At 32.8% G+C, this 18,636-nt stretch overlaps 3 protein-coding genes across 3 annotated transcripts in view; 1 reads left to right on the plus strand and 2 right to left on the minus strand.

The window, feature by feature from the left end:
• The window catches only part of LOC114324922 (lachesin), a 35,166-nt gene extending 17,376 nt beyond the window's left edge, over window positions 1–17,790 (minus strand). Inside the window, exons 1-2 of the mRNA XM_050662879.1 lie at window positions 17,738–17,790; window positions 8,967–9,199 (exon numbers count right to left, since the gene is read on the minus strand). The gene's annotated coding sequence lies outside the window, so the exon portion shown is untranslated. The remainder of the gene's footprint in view (window positions 1–8,966; window positions 9,200–17,737) is intronic.
• Window positions 1–18,636, plus strand: part of LOC114324916 (tyrosine-protein kinase-like otk) — a 463,747-nt gene that overhangs the window by 254,970 nt on the left and 190,141 nt on the right. The window lies entirely within an intron of this gene.
• On the minus strand, window positions 13,791–17,773 carry LOC114324918 (actinia tenebrosa protease inhibitors). Its single transcript, XM_028272841.2, has 2 exons — window positions 17,487–17,773; window positions 13,791–14,099 (listed from the first exon to the last, which is right to left on the minus strand). Exons 1-2 carry the CDS (start codon window positions 17,635–17,637, stop codon window positions 13,855–13,857), a joined length of 396 nt encoding a protein of 131 aa, XP_028128642.2. The 5' UTR covers window positions 17,638–17,773; the 3' UTR covers window positions 13,791–13,854.

Here is an 18,636-nt window from a genome sequence, read left to right on the forward strand (position 1 = left end):
AAGAAACTACAACGTTAACGGGGTTTTATTATTTCGTATGGTCAATGGACATCTATATATGAAAAAACCGCGGTGTGCTACCATTTAAAGGGGTGCGTTTTTGAGAAATGGGTGAATTAGTCCCTGGGCACAGGTTACATTAGTGTGAGTTCTACGCACTTTCAGTACAAACATATCTACATAAAAATTGTTCCTGGTTAAATTTCCTATCTAAATATCACTTTTTAAAGTCAATGATACTTTTTTTACAAAAATATATTTAAAAGAAAAAGCACAAAGAAAACCAAAAGAAAGAAATTTTGTTTTTTGTCCCATAACTTTTGTCCACGAGGATATAGGTATAGACATTGCTTTACATAAAAAAATCCTACATATTTCTTCTTTAAAATATTGTTTAGTAGAGGTAATTAGGATTTATAGTTTTCGCAATATGATTTTTCAAAGTTCTCCACTCACAGCAATTTTGGTCAATTTTCCTTGTTATTTCACAAATATTGTTCTGTAACTTTTTTCTACGTAACTTTAGGTATATGCAATGGTACACGTAATAGGAATAGAAATCAATTAGCTTTAAAATGGTCTACTGTCTAACGTTTTACGACTTTTTTTAAAGAGATTATGGTTTTTCAAGGTTTTATACTTTTAACGATTCTTTATAATAATATAAAAATAAAATAATATTATTATATAATATATTATATATTATATAATATTATACATTATATAGGTAATACCTAATATAAAAAAAATATTTTTTACATTTTTTTTACGATTATTTTTGAAATTTCTCATTATACTTTTTTCTTCTACATTTAGGTATATATTATATAATAAAAAAGCTGATTTTGTTTACTTTAAAATGGTGTATTACAAAAAATTCTAGGATTATTTTTGAATAAGATATTACTTTTCAAAATGTAATAAGTACTTGCAACGATTTTTGATTTTAGGAAATTTTTTTGAAATTTCTCATTATAACTTTTTTTTCTTGTACATGAATATACTATATATTGCTCAATAAAGAGGGCTTACTTTCTGTTCTTTAAAATGGTGTATCATTTATATTTAGATAATGGAAACCGAGTGATTCTTTGATATTTTTTTACCTGTATTATTTAAAATTATTTCTTTTACAAAAATTACATAAACATTCGTCTTAGAAAACATCACATTAGTTAAAACTATTTAAACGTTGACATTTAAAAAAATTTCAAAATCAAAGTCCATCTCTTCGTAAGCATTAGCTTCAATATCTTCCTTTGACACCTCAGTTATCTTAGAGTTCCCACAATTATTAGTACCCATGCACACGCACCCTTTGCAGGTGCAATATTGAACAACTAATTCCTATCTTCCTACAACCGCAGTTTTTTGTACATCCTTTGGTACATTTACATGCTATTTTTTTAAGCAAAGCTTGTGGTGCAGGAGCTTTGACAGTAAATATTGAAATTAATCCATATTTTGAAGTTTGCCCGGCCGAGTCAAGTGGATCCAAAGTATTACCTTTAAAAAAATAAGATTCAATCATAACACACAATCACATAAAAAGTTATGATGATAAATTTAAAAAATAATCCTAAAATCAAAAATCGTTGCAAGTACTTATTACATTTCGAAAAAGCATATCTTATTCAAAAATAATCCTAGAATTTTTTATAATACACCATTTTAAAGTAGAATAAGCTTTCTTTTTTTATTATATAATATATACCTAAATGTAGAAAAAAAAGTCATAATGGGAAATTTAAAAAATAATCTTAAAAAATATAAAAACTCGTTAAAAGTATAAAATCTTGAAAAAGATAACCTCTTTAAAAGAAGTCGTACAACATTATACAGTAGAACATTTTAAAGGTAATTGATTTCTATTCCTCTTACATGTACCATTGCATATCCCTAAAGTTGCGTAGAAAAAAGTTACAGAACAATATTTGCGAAATAACAAGGAAAATTGCCCAAAATTGCTGTGAGTGGCGAACTTTGAAAAATCATATTTCCAAAACTGTAAATCCTAATGACCTCTACCAAACATCATTTTAAAGAGAAAATGTGTAAATTTTTTTTCTGTGAAGCAATGTGTATACCTATACCCCCGTGGACAAAAGTAATGGGACAAAAAACAAAATTTCTTTCTTTTGGATTTCTTTGTGCTTTTTCTTTTGAATATATTTTTGTCAAAAAAAGTATCTTTGGCTTTAAAAAGTTATATTTGGATAGGAAATTTAACCAGGAACAATTTTTATGTAGACGTGCTTGTACCAAAAGTGCATAGAACTCACCCTAATGTAACCTGTGCCCAGGGACTAATTCACCCATTTCCCAAAAACGCACCCCTTTAAATGGTAGCACTCCGCGGTTTTTTTTATATATAGAGATTCATTGACCATATGAAATAATAAAACCCCATTAACGTTGTAGTTCCTTTCTATAGAACCTAATCAATAGCCTATTATTTACTTTCATTAGTTTTGACCCAGATAACAGCGAAACTACAGGGTAACATTCCCTGGCGCTTAATGTCTGCCGCTGATGATGTCTCTTAGTAGGAAATAGTGAAAGCGATTTAGAACAAAAACTGGAACAGTGGAGAAAAGCTCTTCCAAGCGGAAGGATGATGTGGAGGAAAGCAAGTAGTGTGTTGCATGACAGAAAAATTACAATGAAAAATTACAAAAAAAATTACATATCGATAAAGGGGAATTGATATTAGTATGACCCAAGACAAAGACTTATGGAGAAATGTAACTAGGGAAGCCTACCCGCATAGGGATAAAATCAAAGAACCATGTCTACTTTGTATCCATATTTAATCAAATAACTAAAAAAAAACACATTGTGTGATGATTATGTATCAAATCTGCAAGTACATAGTAATGGACGATGCAATGCTCGTTTAACTGGAACAAATTGGTGTTGCTATCTTCTCACAGTCTGCTTTATGTCTAAAGTTGTTTTTAGTAGCGTAACAGCCACCATAGAAATCATCAACGCATTTCTTTTGTGTGTTGTCCCATCTGTATACTGGGTGCAAAGCGCGGCATATGGATTCTTGTTCTACACCCAGGTCACAATCTGCAAAAAAAGTTATATCTCTAATTTCTAATAGTACAATATACAAGAATAGTACAAGAATAGTAGAAAAAATGTATTGGATCATGAAAGGAAGCACTAACACAATTTGGAGAAAAATGGCAAATATTATTAGAGAGACGGCTATTGAAATACACTCTGGGCCAAAATTAATAGTCCTGTCGCCAGGGGGGGTACAACGGCCTCGTTAATTCAGATGGACTTACTCAAGTTTTTTTTATGTATTTTGACCCGTAGAACACGAATTTTTTGGGTAACAGTTGATCCGGATGTCGATAAGATTGTTATAGACCAAGAACTTGAGGAATCAAATAACAGCGATTTTTGGCAAAACAAAACACTATTTTGTATTTTTTGGGCCATTTTAAGTAAAAAATATTTCTACAAGTTTTTTCGTAGGATGCACAGTTTTCGAGATAAACGCGGTTGAACTTTAAAAAAATCGAAAAATTGCAATTTTTGAACCCGAATAACTTTTGATTAAAAAATAAAATAGCAAGTCTGCTTACCGCATTTAAAAGTTTAAGTCAAATTATATCGGTTTTGATTATTTCCATTGGTAAAAATTTATTTTTTTATTGTTTAACAAAGCTATAAACACGTAGGGTTTCCCGTGCTTTTACATGTGTTTTAACGCATGTAACGTAGAAATAGTCTTGATTGCACTAGTACCTATTCTACCTACTCGTTCGATTTTAAATGAGAAATCATAGAAACATCACTCACGCACTAGTTGTTTGTAGCTTTGTTTAACAATAACACAATAAATTTTTAGCAATGCAAATAATCAAAACCGACATAATTTGACTTGAACTTTCAAAGGCGCTAAGCAGAATTGCTATTTTATTTTTTAATCAAAAGTTATTCGGGTTTAAAAATTGCAGTTTTTCGATTTTTTGAAAGTTCAACCGCGTTTATCTCGAAAACTGTGCATCCTACTAAAAAACTTGTAGAAATATTTTTTGCTTAAAATGACCCAAAAAATACAAAATATTGTTTTGTTTTGCCAAAAATCGCTGTTATTTGATTCCTCAAGTTCTTGGTCTATAACAATCTTATCGACATCCGGATCAACTGTTACCCAAAAAATTCGTGTTCTACGGGTCAAAATACATAAAAAAAACTTGGGTAAGTCCATCTGAATTAACGAGGCCGTTGTACCCCCCCTGGCGACAGGACTATAACGGGCCACCTTAAAAATGGGTCATTTTTGATGTCTTATATCTCCTAAACCTGTTGTCCGATTTAAGTGATTTTTTTAATAAGTTATAGCCTTATTCCTTGACAATATCGTTATAATAATATTGTTACTAAAGAGGTACATTTTCATTGTATACCGGGTGTACGAACCAAACTGTGTTTTTTTTTCTTAAAGTTTGCATCACCCTGTAGAATATTTTAGTATTTTTAGAAGACTTAAACTAAAACCTAACTATAGCCTCATACTTTCTCAACATTTTGTTGTTTGATTGATTCTCTTATGTTGGATAATAAAAAAGTTAGGTGCTTTAACAACTAGACATGTTTTTTATCAATACAGGGTGTTTTTAAAAATTTTTGGAAAAGTTTAAGGGGTAATTCTGCATGAAAAAATAATCAGTCTTTTCCAATTTGAAAAAATAATGACAGTTTGCTTTATAAACTTATGTCCGCAAATGCTTCGTTTCCGAGATAGGGGGTGTTGAAATGTTTCTGACAAACTGATGATTTATTTATTGCTTTAAAACCGGTTGAGATACGCAAATGAAATTTGGTTGGTTTTATGACGTAGTTATTTCATATTTTTTTATATACAATTAATGTTGTTCTGAAGCTATTTTCTTGTGGCATTTTTATAATCAAGTATATTCAAATGGGAAATAAGCCACAATTTTACCTAAAAATGATTTTATTAACGTTTCGACGCCCAAGTCGGGTGTCGTTGTCAAAATACAAAATAATGATTATTATTTTGTATTTTGGCAACGACACCCGACTTGGGCGTCGAAACGTTAATAAAATCATTTTTAGGTAAAATTGTGGCTTATTTCCCATTTGAATATACTTGATTATACAATTAATAATTTAATATTCACCATTGGCGCGCATACGGGTAATATGAGCCATCATATTACCGTTATGCGCGCCAATGGTGAATATTAAATGCTTAATCGCATGCCAAAAAATGTGCAATAACTAAGTACTAAAACCCACCAAATTTCATGTGCATGTCTCAATTGGTTTTAAAGTAATAAATAAATGGTCAGTTTGTCAGAAAAATTTCAAGACCCCCCATCTCGGAAACGAAGCATTTGCGGACATAAGTTTATAAAGCAAACTGTCATTATTTTTACATACAGAATTACCCCTTAAACTTTGCCAAAATTTTTTAAGAACACCCTGTATTGATAAAAAACACGTCTAATTGTTAAAGCACCTAACTTTTTTATTATCCAACATAAGAGAATCAATCAAACAACAAAATGTTGAGAAAGTATGAGGCTATAGTTAGGTTTTAGTTTAAGTGTTCTAAAAATACTAAAATATTCCACAGGGTGATGCAAACTTTAAGAAAAAAAAACACAGTTTGGTTCGTACACCCGGTATACAATGAAAATGTACCTCTTTAGCAACAATATTATTATAACGATATTGTCAAGGAATAAGGCTATAACTTATTAAAAAAATCACTTAAATCGGACAACAGGTTTAGGAGATATAAGACATCAAATATGACCCATTTTTAAGGTGGCCCGTTAATTTTGGCCCAGAGCGTACTTAGGAAAACGTCAGGAAAGAAGTTTGAGGATTGAGAGACTTGGTGGTGGTCAAATGAAGTACAAGGAAAAATAAAAGAGAAGTGAAAATTATATAAAAAGTGGCAAGAAACCAGATCGGACATAGATCTTCAAAACTATATGGTCGCCAAAAAGGAAGCGAAAGTAGTAGTAGCAAAAGCTAAAGCAGAAGCGTATTCAAACCTATTCGATCAACTTGATACCAGGGAAGGCGAAGCAAAGATATATAAAATAGCCAAACAGAGAGCAAAGAGAGCAAGAGATTTTAATCAGATTAGATGTATCCGAGATGAAAATAATAAAATACTAATTCACGAAAAGGATGCCAAAAAGAGATGGAGAAAGTATTTTGACAGTTTATTAAATGAAGAATTTGACAAGACAGCCTGTGGAGTTTACGGAGACAGTAACAGCAATGGTTACCAGAATAACAAACGAGGAAGTGGCTCAAACGCTTCACAAAATAAAGAAAGGAAAAGCAGTTGGACCAGATGACATTCCTGGGGAAGTATGGAGAGCATTGGGAGAGACAGGAATAAATTTTCTAGCAGGTCTATTTAATAGAATTATGGAAGTTGGACAAATGCCAGACGAATGGAGAAGCAGTATATTAGTACCTGTCTATAAAAACAAGGGAGACATACAACAATGTACAAACTACAGGGCTATAAAACTACTTAGCCACACCATGAAAATATGGGAGAGAGTAATTATTGATAGACGGATACGTGAAGAAACCGAAATATCCGATAATCAATTTGGCTTTATGCAGGGCAGATCAACAACAGATGCAATTTTCATGGTAAGGCAACTGATGGAAAAATACAGGAATAAAGAGACCCTGGCGAATATGTAAAGATTGTGAGAGATATGTATAAGGGAGTAACGACTAGTGTTAGAACAGGTGTGGGAGAGACTGATAAATTTCAGGTGAAAGTAGGATTGCACCAAGGCTCGGTGCTGAGTCCTTATTTATTCTCATTAGTTTTGGACCAGATAACAGCGAAACTACAGCGTAGCATCCCATGGTGCCTAATGTATGCTGATAATGTAGTGTTAATAGGAAATAGTGAAAGAGACTTAGAACAAAAACTGGAACAGTGGAGACAAGCTCTGGAGGAAAAAGGTTTAAAGCTTAGTAGGACAAAAACAGAGTATTTGGAATGTTCATTTAAAGATGGAGTTACTACAAATAAAATGGTATCTTTGGATGGTGAAATGATTGTGAAAAGCAATAGTTTTAAGTACCTAGGATCGGTATTACAGAGTAATGGAGAAATAGATTGAGATGCATGCAGTAGAATTAGGGCTGAATGGATGAAGTGGAAAGAAGCGAGTGGTGTGTTGTGTGACAGAAAAAATCCAATGAAGCTGAAGGGAAAATTCTATAAAACAGCCATAAGACCGGCTATGGTGTACGGAACTGAATGTTGGGCAGTGAAAAAGAAAGAGGAACAACAAATGCATGTGGCGGAAATGAGAATGCTTAGATGGATGAGTGGAGTGACAAAGAAGGATAAAATTAGAAATGAATTAGGGGAAGTCTAGGTGTGGCACCAATTGATGCCAAAATGAGAGAGCATAGGTTAAGATGGTTTGGTCATGTTCAACGTCGAGACGTTAATCACCCAATACGAAGAATAGCTGAAGTGCAGATTCCTGGAAGGAGTAGGAGAGGAAGACCAAAGAAGACCTGGGAGAGACGATAAGGCAGGACATGTTGGTAAAGGGGATTAACATTGATATGACAAGATAGAATTGTGTGGAGTCATATAGATGGATAGAATGATGATGACAATATACCTGACGAAAACCTATAAAAACCAAGAATGATGACTTTGACAAATATTCTTTGATTTTTTTCTAAAAACAAGATTTTTTATTTCTAAAATGAATCTTCCTTTATTTAAATACGGTCCTGTCTAATATCTTTGCTTTATAGAATATTGTTAGGGCAGTTTTGTAAGATTTATTCGATATAAAAAATGTTCCTCGACGACAAAGAAGGAGAAGAAGAGTACTCAAACTCTAGAATGATTTAGATGTCATCATATATCCCTAATGTCTCGTGCAGTTTAGAACGTCAGAAAATCAAACATATTTTTTTGGACACCCTGTATAAATAATTATGTAAATGTTTATATTACTGAATAGATAATTGAAGAACCTTTCAAATGAGCCAGCACACGACCCGTATTCTCATTTAAAAAAATCATCTATTACGTCAGCACGCCCAGATGGATGACGTCACTAGTATACTATATATGCCACAATATCATAACTTAAAAATAAAAACCGACCTGTTTTGGGATTTTTCCTTAAAGTCAACGGTTTACGAAATAACGAATTTATTCCTTTCATTTGCACCATAATGTATACACATGCAACGGTGGGAAATAGTGTCGCGCACGCTTGATTGGCAATTAAAAAACAAAGGGGTTTTTGATATTGTATTGCAAAAACTCTTCAGGGTTTCATCAATCGATGTTTAAAGAATATCTACCTACCTTGGCAACATTTAAATTTTCAGTTTTTCACATAGTTTCTGAGAGTGAAAAATGGCCGATTTCGCAATTTTTCAATTTTTAATCGCTTATATGTCAAAAACTATCAACTTTAGAGAAAAGTCACTAAAGACCTTTTCTGTTTGGAATGATCCAAAAAACCTAAAAAAATGTTGTTCCATGCAAAAAAAATAATTTTACAAAAAAAAACAAAAAAAAAATCGTTTAAAAAATTTTTAACCAACTTTTGGTCCTGGCAACATGCAAATTTGTTAAAAGGGGTCCTTTTTGAGTAAGATTGTGCAAAAAATCCGAATTAGAATATTTTCCCTAGCGGATGCGCAGTGGCTTTCTGGACTACAAGCGAAAGCTGCTAACAGTAATAAACACAAATAAGAATAATAAACCAAAATTCTAAAAATTGTCAAAAATTTAACAATCAACTCTTATAAATCAAAGATTTACTTATTATATAATCACAGCAGAAGAATTATATCAAATAGCCAAGTTGCAAGTAAATTTTAAGTCCAAAGTCTCATTTGTGCAATGTCAATGATAAATGAAGTTCATGTGAACAAAAAGCAAAGCTTACCAGATTTTCTAAATGGTCTTGCGTCTAGACTTGCTTTGTCTTCCAAATTTAGTTTGGGAGCTTTTGGGATTTCGTCTTCACCAAACACTTGGCTGCTTGCGATTATGCAGAAGCAGAGAAATAGGGCAGTCGTTTTCATTTTTCTTCTTCGTTCAATACTGCTTGTTTGTTTGAAATGATGTTTACTGTTATATAAGATCAGAGGAGATGCAGTTTTATAGCAACACTCAAACCTTGACCTGTTTCGTCGGTGATAAAGTAAAGCGCAGTATGAATTTTGATATCTACAAATTTTTTGAAAATGTAACTAATATGTCAGTCTGAAACTATATATCTTCCTAGAGATAAATGTAAAAATAGCAATAGCAATAACAAGAGCATTCAGTATTTATAAAAATCAAACAATTTCTTCAAGACCAGACAACTATAACATTACTATAACATTACCAAACAATACCATGAACAATGTTAAACAATATGTATATCTGGACCATGGTAAAACAAAATCAAGATGCTGAAATTAAAAGAACATTACTGGCATACGCAGTTTTCGGTAAACCAGCATATATCATTAAAAATACCTTCATTCCTGTAAACTTGAAGGAAAAGGTGTATAACACATGCATACTACCAGTTTGTACCTACGTCTTGGAGACCGTAGCCCTTACCAGAGAATCTGCTAAAAACTAGAAACAACGCTAAGGCTGAGGCTCCACGGGCGACAATTTTACGCCAGCAGTAGCCGTAAAACGAACTTAAGGTTCCGCGGAACGGAATAGGAATAGCCGAACTGAACCGACTACAAGACTTGTGCGCCACTCAACGAAAAAGGTACGTAATATCAATAAAATTGTTAATTCAGACAACAAACGCAATACTTAAAATTTGTCCAATTCTTGGTTTTATTGGAACAACAAAGCGATGTTCATCAATTCATTATTTTCGTTAGTTGAGCCAATGTATTACGTTTATTGAATGGATGAACATTCATTATGTATACCATAATATCATTTTATTGGTATTACGAACTCTGTTCACTGAGTCAACGAAGAATGTTTATTGAAACAACAACGTCGTTAATTGACCGACGAAGACTATTCGTTGTGTCAATAACAGTGTTATTTCTCCTAACGTATTTCGTTTATTTCTACAATTATTTCCGTTTATTGTTACAATTAATTCCGTTCATTCTCACAATAAATACGGTTTTTCTTACAAGCAATTCTATTCATTCTTACAATCAGTTTCGTTTATTCCTACTATGAACGTATTTTATATTACTAATTACTGAATGCATTAGCCCAATGTATGATATTAATTGATTAATAATAATTTTTTAAATCCCCCTTTTTTGTCCTTAACCTAATGGACTTTACACTGTGTGATTTCTCATATGATTTAACTTATACAGTGCACTGAAATAAGTGTTACACTCCCCCCACCCCCTTATTAAATTATTTATTTTTAGCACATAAGCAAAACGCTCGGACAGGTCGATTTTTAAAATAATCAAAGTATATTATAACATCAATGTTTCGAACTTTACACGATCCCTCTTCAGGTGACAGGCGTAACTTTAATTTTTTTAAATGGGAAAGTACGTCAACTGACAGCTCATTTAAAAGCGTTTGAAATAGTGATTCCAAAAATGTATAAAACTTTAATCCTTTTTGAGAGCGCAGGTGCAAAATTTCGATCGAATTCTTTTTAAACGCATTCATTTTTTTTGGAATCCTGAGAAAACTAATAAGTTTTTTTGAAAAATTTAAACGCAGAATAAAAGAATTCATTATTACCGAGGGCAGAAAGTTTCTTTTGAATGGTATATTTTAAATTAAAAATCATACTAAATTTTCTCTTTTTCGCCCCTGTGACTTATTAAAATAATCATTATAGAAGTTCTCAGGGACTTCAGATCCTCGATAATACTGCAATATTTTATTCTGCGTTTAAATTTTCAAAATATTTCACGATAAGAGACACACGAAAACTTCCTTCTACTACGGACTACACTTGGAAACGAAATCAAATTATTATTCGGCACTTCGGTAGAGGTAACAGCATTGTTTAACAAAGAATTCTTTTTTACAACATTTTTAAACACAGAGAAGCTAGGAGTATCACGATAAGGAAAAACCGTTACATTTCAAATGGTCAAGCAAAACATTTATTGTCTCAACAACTACGATTATTGTCACAATGACGCATTGATTGTGGGTATAAAACGCAGTAGTAGATTAATTAATGCATTTGTTGTCACAACAATCAGATTACATCTATACAATAATCATATATTACTCTATATTAACAACATTTGTACATTGTTTTAATGAAATCTGTACGTTGTCACGATAAACCAAGGTAATTGCTTGTCATGTACGAAATCAAGAAAGTGAGTTGCTGCCACAATTAACATTATTTATTAAATATACGAAACTAAGTTATTGGCTGAATAAATTGAGTGTTATTGATTAATGTACTCTAGTTATTTTTCAAATACATTCGTCAATGTCTAAAAGTTCGTTGAAACAACAAATTAAATTGTTGTTACAACGAAGTACTATTCAATAATCACGGTTAATCAATATTACAAACTAAATTTTTTTTGAGTGTAGTCGGTTCAGTTCGTCTATTCCTATTCCGTTCCGCGGAACCTTAAGTTCGTTTTACGGCTACTGCTTGCGTAATATTGTCGCCCGTAGAGCCTTAGCATTAGGGCAATACAACGAATCATTCTAGGAATATCACTGAGAGACAAGATAAGAAACATCTAGATAAGACGTAGAACAAAGATCGAGTTAATCTCGATGTCTCACATAGCCAGATATACTGATAACAGGTGGAACCAAAGAATCCTAGAGTGGACACCAGATAGGACGGCAAGAAACATGGGAAGGTCTCAAAAGAGATAGGTACGCGCTGACATAAGAGCAGTGGTACGCAAACAGTGGTTTAAATTGGCGCAAGATATAGAAAGATGAAAGCAATTGTGAGAGACCTACATTCAGGATTGGATGGAAAATGTTCGGTGAAGAATAAAAACCATTTCTTTGCTCTTGCATCCTCAACCTGAGGCCTCGAATAAGAATGCTGAGATGCTTCGGTTTTTTCAACTCTCCTTTTTGGATCAGAGGCAAGGATACTCAGAAAAACTATAAATCGATACACTTGCGGCTGGTTTGGACACGTCTTTAAAGCGGGTTAAAGTTTGGATACGCCTTTAGAAGACCTAAATATGTACTACTGCAAAACATAATGCAGGGAAAAATCAAAGGAACAGGGAGTCAAGGGAAAAGAACATCCTGGCTTAAGAACTTGCAAGGTTGGTTTAGACTTCAACAATTTAACTTTACGGAAAACCAGTTGAGTTAACAGAGACAGTAAAAGCAATGGTCACCAAAATAACAAACGAAGAAGTGGTAGAAGCATTTCAAAAAATAAAGAAAGTTAAAGCAGTTGGTCCAGATGATATTCGTGTGGGAACTGTGGGCAGCATTTACAGAGGCAGGAACAAGTAGGCCAACAGGTATATTTAATAGAATTAAAGAAGTGCGACAAATGCCAGACGAATGGGGAAGCAGTATATTTTGGTACCTGTTTACAAAAACAAGAGAGATATGGGCCATAAAACTAATAAGTCACATCTATGAAAATATAGGAGGGAGTAATTATTGATAGACGGATACGTAAAGAATTACAGTTTGGCTTTTTGTAAGGCAGATCAACATCAGATGCAATTTTTATTATAAGGCAGCTGGAAAAATACAGGAATAAAGAAACAAACACTCATGTGGTATTCATTGATCTGGAGAAAGCGTATAATAGAGTTCCTCGAGAGATTCTGTGGTGGGCACTCAATAAGAAAGGAGTCCCTGGTGAATATGTAAAGATTGTGAGAGATATGTATGAGTAACAACTAGGGTAAGGACAGGTGTGGGAGAGACTCATAAATTTCATGTGAAAGTTGGATTGCACCAAGGCTCAGTGATTAGTCCTTATTTATTATCATTAGTTTTGGACCAGATAACAGCGAAACTACAGAGTAACATGCCACGGTGGTTAATGTATGCTGATGATGTAGTGTTGGTAGAAAATAGTGAAAGAGACGTAGAACAAAAACTGGAACAGTGGAGGCAAGCTCAGGAGGAAAAAGGGTTAAAACTTACTAGGACAAAAACAGAGTATTAGGAATGTTCATTTTAAGATGGAATACTACAAACTACAAATAAAATGATATCTTTGGATGGTAAAATAATATTTTAAGTAACTAGGATCGGTATTACAGAGTAATGGAGAAATATATTGAGATGCATGTAGTAGAATTAGGGCTGGGTGGATGAAGTGGAAAGAAGGGAGTGGTGTGTTGTGTGACAGAAAAATTCCAATGAAGCTGAAGTGAAAATTCTATAAAACAGCCATAGGACTGGCTATGATGTACGGAACTAAATGTTGGGCAGTGAAAAAGAAAGATGAACAGCGAATGAATGTGGCAGAGATGAGAATGCTTAAATGGATTAGTGGAGTGACAAAAATGGATGAAATTAAGAATGAGTATATTAGGGGAAGTCTAGGTGTGGCATCAATTGATACCAAAATGGAATAAGCATGGGGGAGACACCTAGATAGGACATGTCGGTAAAAGAGGTTGGGATTGAGATTAAATGGTAAAGAGATTATTGATGACATTTTCAATGAGTGGAATCTGAATGCAGATAAATGCAATAATGGGTCTTAATCTTGAAGAATACTAACGAAATATATGGAAAAGAGGTCAAGAGAATTATGAAGATCTTTTTGAATCATCTCTTGAAGAAAAACAACAGAAACAATTCAGTCAATCATATTTATTAAGTATATAAAATCGAATAATTAAACATACTAACAAATTTTAAGATGATTTATATCCAACCTTCGATAAACTGTAAGGTAGAAATAGTTTTTTAATCACAATTAACTGTGAACAAATGGGTGTGGCTATCTTTTCACAGTCTGCTTTAGTTTTGAAGTTGTTTTTGGAAGGATGGCATCCACCGTAGAACTCATCTACGCATTTCTTGGCTTCGATGCTCCATTTGTAGACTGGTATCAAGGCACGGCAAGTTTCATCGCCTAGTTCTACATCAAGAGCACAGTCTGCAAAAAAATGGTTAGATCTTTAACAATGCAATTTTGATAAAAATTAATAAAGAAAACCAATATTATAACTTTGACAAAGTTCTTTTAGACAGTTAAGGAATTAAAAACAAGTATTTTATTTGACAACTGGCCGATTTGCCAATATGGTCTGCCTTAAGATATAATTAGGCCAGGGTAATAAGACAAAAATATACCCTGTTCGTAACACTTCAGCAGCCAGGGTACTGAAGCGTTTTTTCGACAGGTAATACCTATAGGAACAAATTATAACTATTTCCTGCGTAGGATCTAACGGCCATTTTTATTTATAAACAATTAACTGTCAAAAATGGCATTTTCCCCTTTTTTTTTCAAATCAACGGAAAACAGTGAAACTTATGATTTTTTTAGTACAAATATCTTCGAGATTATGGAAAAAGCTTTAAAATGACGTATTACAAAGTTTGATATACTCATTTATTGTTAATATAATTGCTAAAAAAGTTCGGAATTGCAAAAAAAAATATTTTCTCAATAACTGTTGCAAAAATTAGTGTACAGCTTTGAAATTTTTGTCAAATGAGATTTCTTTGGTGCTTAATATGTGATAAAAATTTCAAAGCGATTCATTCAATTGTTTAAATTTTATTCAAATTGTTTATCCCAGTGAGCTTTTTTTTTGCAATAACGTAAGTCAGAAAAAAATGATGTTCGAACCATTTCACAGGTGTCAAATGAAAGAGCATGAGCTACATTTTCAACATGGTTTAAAATAGTGAATAAAAAAGGCATTTATTAGCAATAAATAATTATGCAAAAGTATCGTCAATTTTTCTTTATAAACTTTTTGAATAACTTTTTTCAAAAAAATTAACTTTTTTACTCTGTTTTAAGTGCACAACTACCAAGTAATATTATCTATATCATAATTGATAAAAAATTGTAATAAATATGTATAATTTCTTATATTACAAAATAAAAAGTTTATAAGGAAAGATTTACGATACTTTTGCGTAATTATTTATTACTAATAAATGCATTTTTTATTCACCTTTTTTAAAACAAGTTGAAAATATAGCTCATGCTCTTTCATTTGACACCTGTGGAATGATTCTAACGTCATTTTCTTCTGACTTATGTTATTGCAAAAAAAATGCTCTCTGGGATAAACAATTTGAATAAAATTTAAACAATTGAATGAATCGCTTTGAAATTTTTATCACATATTAAGCACCAAAGAACCCTTATTTGACAAAAATTTCAAAGCTGTAGACTAATTTTTACAACAGTCATTGCGAAAATATTTTTTTTGCAATTCCGACCTTTTTTCGCAAATATTAACAATATTATTATATTAACAATACATAAATGAGTATATCAAACTTTGTAATACGTCATTTTAAAGCTTTTTCCATAACCTCGGAAGATATTTGTACTAAAAAAACCATAAGTTTCTCTGTTTTCCATTGATTTAAAAAAAAAATTAAAAATGTCATTTTTTGACACTTAATTGTTTATAAATAAAAATGGCCGCCAAATTCTACGCAGGAAATAGTTACAATTTGCTCTTATAGGTATTACCTGTCGAAAAAACGCTTCAGTACCCTGGCTGTTCAAGTGTCATGGAAAAAAACCTTATTACCCTGGACTAAATAGGCATTCGGTATACTCAAGAGAGGTACCTCTAGGAATAATTTAAGCCATCTAAAACATCTACCAGAACAACACAATAAAAGGAAAAGTAGAAGATTAACCAACTGACCCAATAATTGAAGTTAGCAATGGGATAAGACAGGAGATTCCCAGAGTCCTTTATTATTCAACATGATCATGGATGAAATAATAAAAAAGTGAGAACTAAAAGAGGATACCAAATGGGAGAAAAACAACTTACAAAAACGTCTGTCACGCAGATGATGCATTACTAATCTCTCAAAGTGAAGATGATTTACAACGTATTCCTCACCAATTTAATATAACCGTCAGAAAGTTGGACATGTTAATATTAGCAAATCTAATAAAATGTAAATTGGAGCTGGAGGTTCAGATAGTAGAACAAGTCATGGAGTTTAAATATCTAGGCATCACACTATCTAGCTTCGGAAGGCTCGAAACAGAAGTGGAAGATCAAATGAATAGAGCAAACAGAGCCGCAGGTTGCCTCAATGACACCATATGAAGAAATAAAAATATCGGAAAAGAAATGAAAGGTAGAATTTACAAAACAGTCATCAGACCAATAATGACATACGCGGCAGAAACACGACCTGGCAGAGCGAGGACAAAATTATTGCTTGAAACAGCGGAGATGAAAACCCTTCGAAAAATCGATGGTAAGGCACTATGGGACAGAGCTAGAAATATGTACAGATATACGACGGATATGCAAGGTGGAGAACATTAGAATTTTATTCACTGAGTAAGAAACAGAAGAGTAGAATGGAACGACCATATAAGCCGAATGACAACAAATAGAGTAGTAAGGACGGCGAGAGAGGGTTCCCCAATAGGAAGACGATCAGTGGGAAGACCACGAAAACGATGGAACGACAACTTACTGGAAGGCACATTGAAAAAACAGACAGTCATGTCTATACAAAAAGAAGAATAAGAGAAGAGAGTCTTCCTTAAAATGGTGATATCTTATTTTTTTATCATTATCCTATAAATGCGCTACCTATCTTGTAAGACGTCTCGTAAATACAAAGATGTCGTGTACAGACTCCATTTTGTAAAATGTTTCTTCTGAAATACTTAAATTCTTCTAGCTTCTATTACCCGTATCAATCAATTTTAACAGTCGATCATGTTCGATCATATTGGGTGTTTTATCGACAATATTTTGACATTTGTGCGAGCGATAAACTGCATAAAAGGATACAAAAAGACCAAACTAAAGTACTACAGCTACCATACCATAAAAAGAAAAAATTGATTAAGGATATAAAAAAATCAGAAATTTTCAAAACTCAAGGTGGGGAAAGTTGAAAATAATCAGCACCTAAAACTGTTTCATCAATGTCATCATTAGCGGTAAAGGACAAAGGAAAAATACCAACCAAAACGAAGAAATCAAATAAAGGCGGTCCTGCGAAAAAGCCAAAGATAGCCAAAGCTGCCACAAGTTCACCCATTGTTAGAAAAGCTGCTTCTCCTAACAAGAAGAAGTAATTGGACTAACATCTTCGAAATATTAAACATAAATTAAAAGTCTTGTAATTCAAAAGTTATAAGAAACAAAAATCAGAATAAATTAAAGAATTGCCTCATATAATTAATTGCCTCAAAAATGATAATTACAGTAGAACCTGATTTGAAAATTTTACGAAAATTCAAATTCCAAAGTCTCACGTATGTATTGTCAATGATAAAAATGAAGTTGAAGTCAAAAATTGCAACGCTTACCAGATTTTCTAAAGGGCCTTGCTGCTAAAGCCGCTTCATCTTCCAAAGGTACTTTGTTTTCTGGACTATCTTCTGGACTGCTATCGTCTTCTGCAAATACTTGGCTGCTTGCGATAATGCAGAAGCAGAGAAATAGGGCAAAAGCTTTCATTTTTCTTCTTTGTTCGTAACTGGTTGTTTGTTTGAAATGATATTAACTATTATTATAAGATCATACGAGTAGAAGATGCAGTTTTATAGCTAAACCAAACCTTGACCTGTTTCGTCGATGATAAAGTAAAGTGCAGAAAGAATTTAGATATTTACAAATATGATGAAAATGTAACTACTTATATAATACACACATCAAAACAATTTAGGTAACAAAAACAAAATGCGAGATTACAGAAGGATTTCAAATAACTTATTTGAAATATTAAAAAAAAAGTTATAACCAAGTGTCAAAAAATGCTAACAAAAAAAAAACTAATTTATTGCCCGTCAACTCCCAACAAAGTAGTATTTAGGTTAAGTTAATATAGTGATAGTGTATGACCTCCACGGTTATTGATTACTGTCCTATATCTGTTAGGCAAACTCATGGTCAGATGGTCAATGTGGTATTATGTTTCACTTCATTTAAAGGCCCTCAAAGAGTTGCGGTCTTGTATTGATCGCAATATTTTGTTGTAATATGCATCTTCCCAATATGTCCCATACATGCTCAATTGGGTTTAAATCTGGCGATTGTGCAGGCCATGGTAAAACCTCAACTTCATTATCTTCGAGAAATGTTCGCACGATCCTGGCAGCATGTGGACGAGCATTGTCGTGCATTAATTGAAATTAGGGACCAGCTTGTTGTGCAAAGGATACAACAAGGTTCGAGGATAATATCTCGGTAGTTTGTTTCATTCAGAAATAGTTCCAGACAAACGAAATTGGTTGTTCCACCAACAGTGATGCCATCTCATACAAGTATACTGCCGCCTTGCTGTCTATGAACGATAGACATAATAAGGATAGACAAGGCATACTGAGCAAAAAAGCGTAACGAGCGGGCAGTCGATAGGTGGTCTGTCTATCTCATTTTAAAAAGCGATCCCGCTATGTGACAGACAAAGATGGCTAAACCGCTCAAAGTGAATATTGTCCATTGATATTGGCGTAA

The sequence above is a fragment of the Diabrotica virgifera genome, chromosome 9, assembly GCF_917563875.1.
Source record: "Diabrotica virgifera virgifera chromosome 9, PGI_DIABVI_V3a".
Lineage (NCBI taxonomy): Eukaryota > Metazoa > Arthropoda > Insecta > Coleoptera > Chrysomelidae > Diabrotica > Diabrotica virgifera.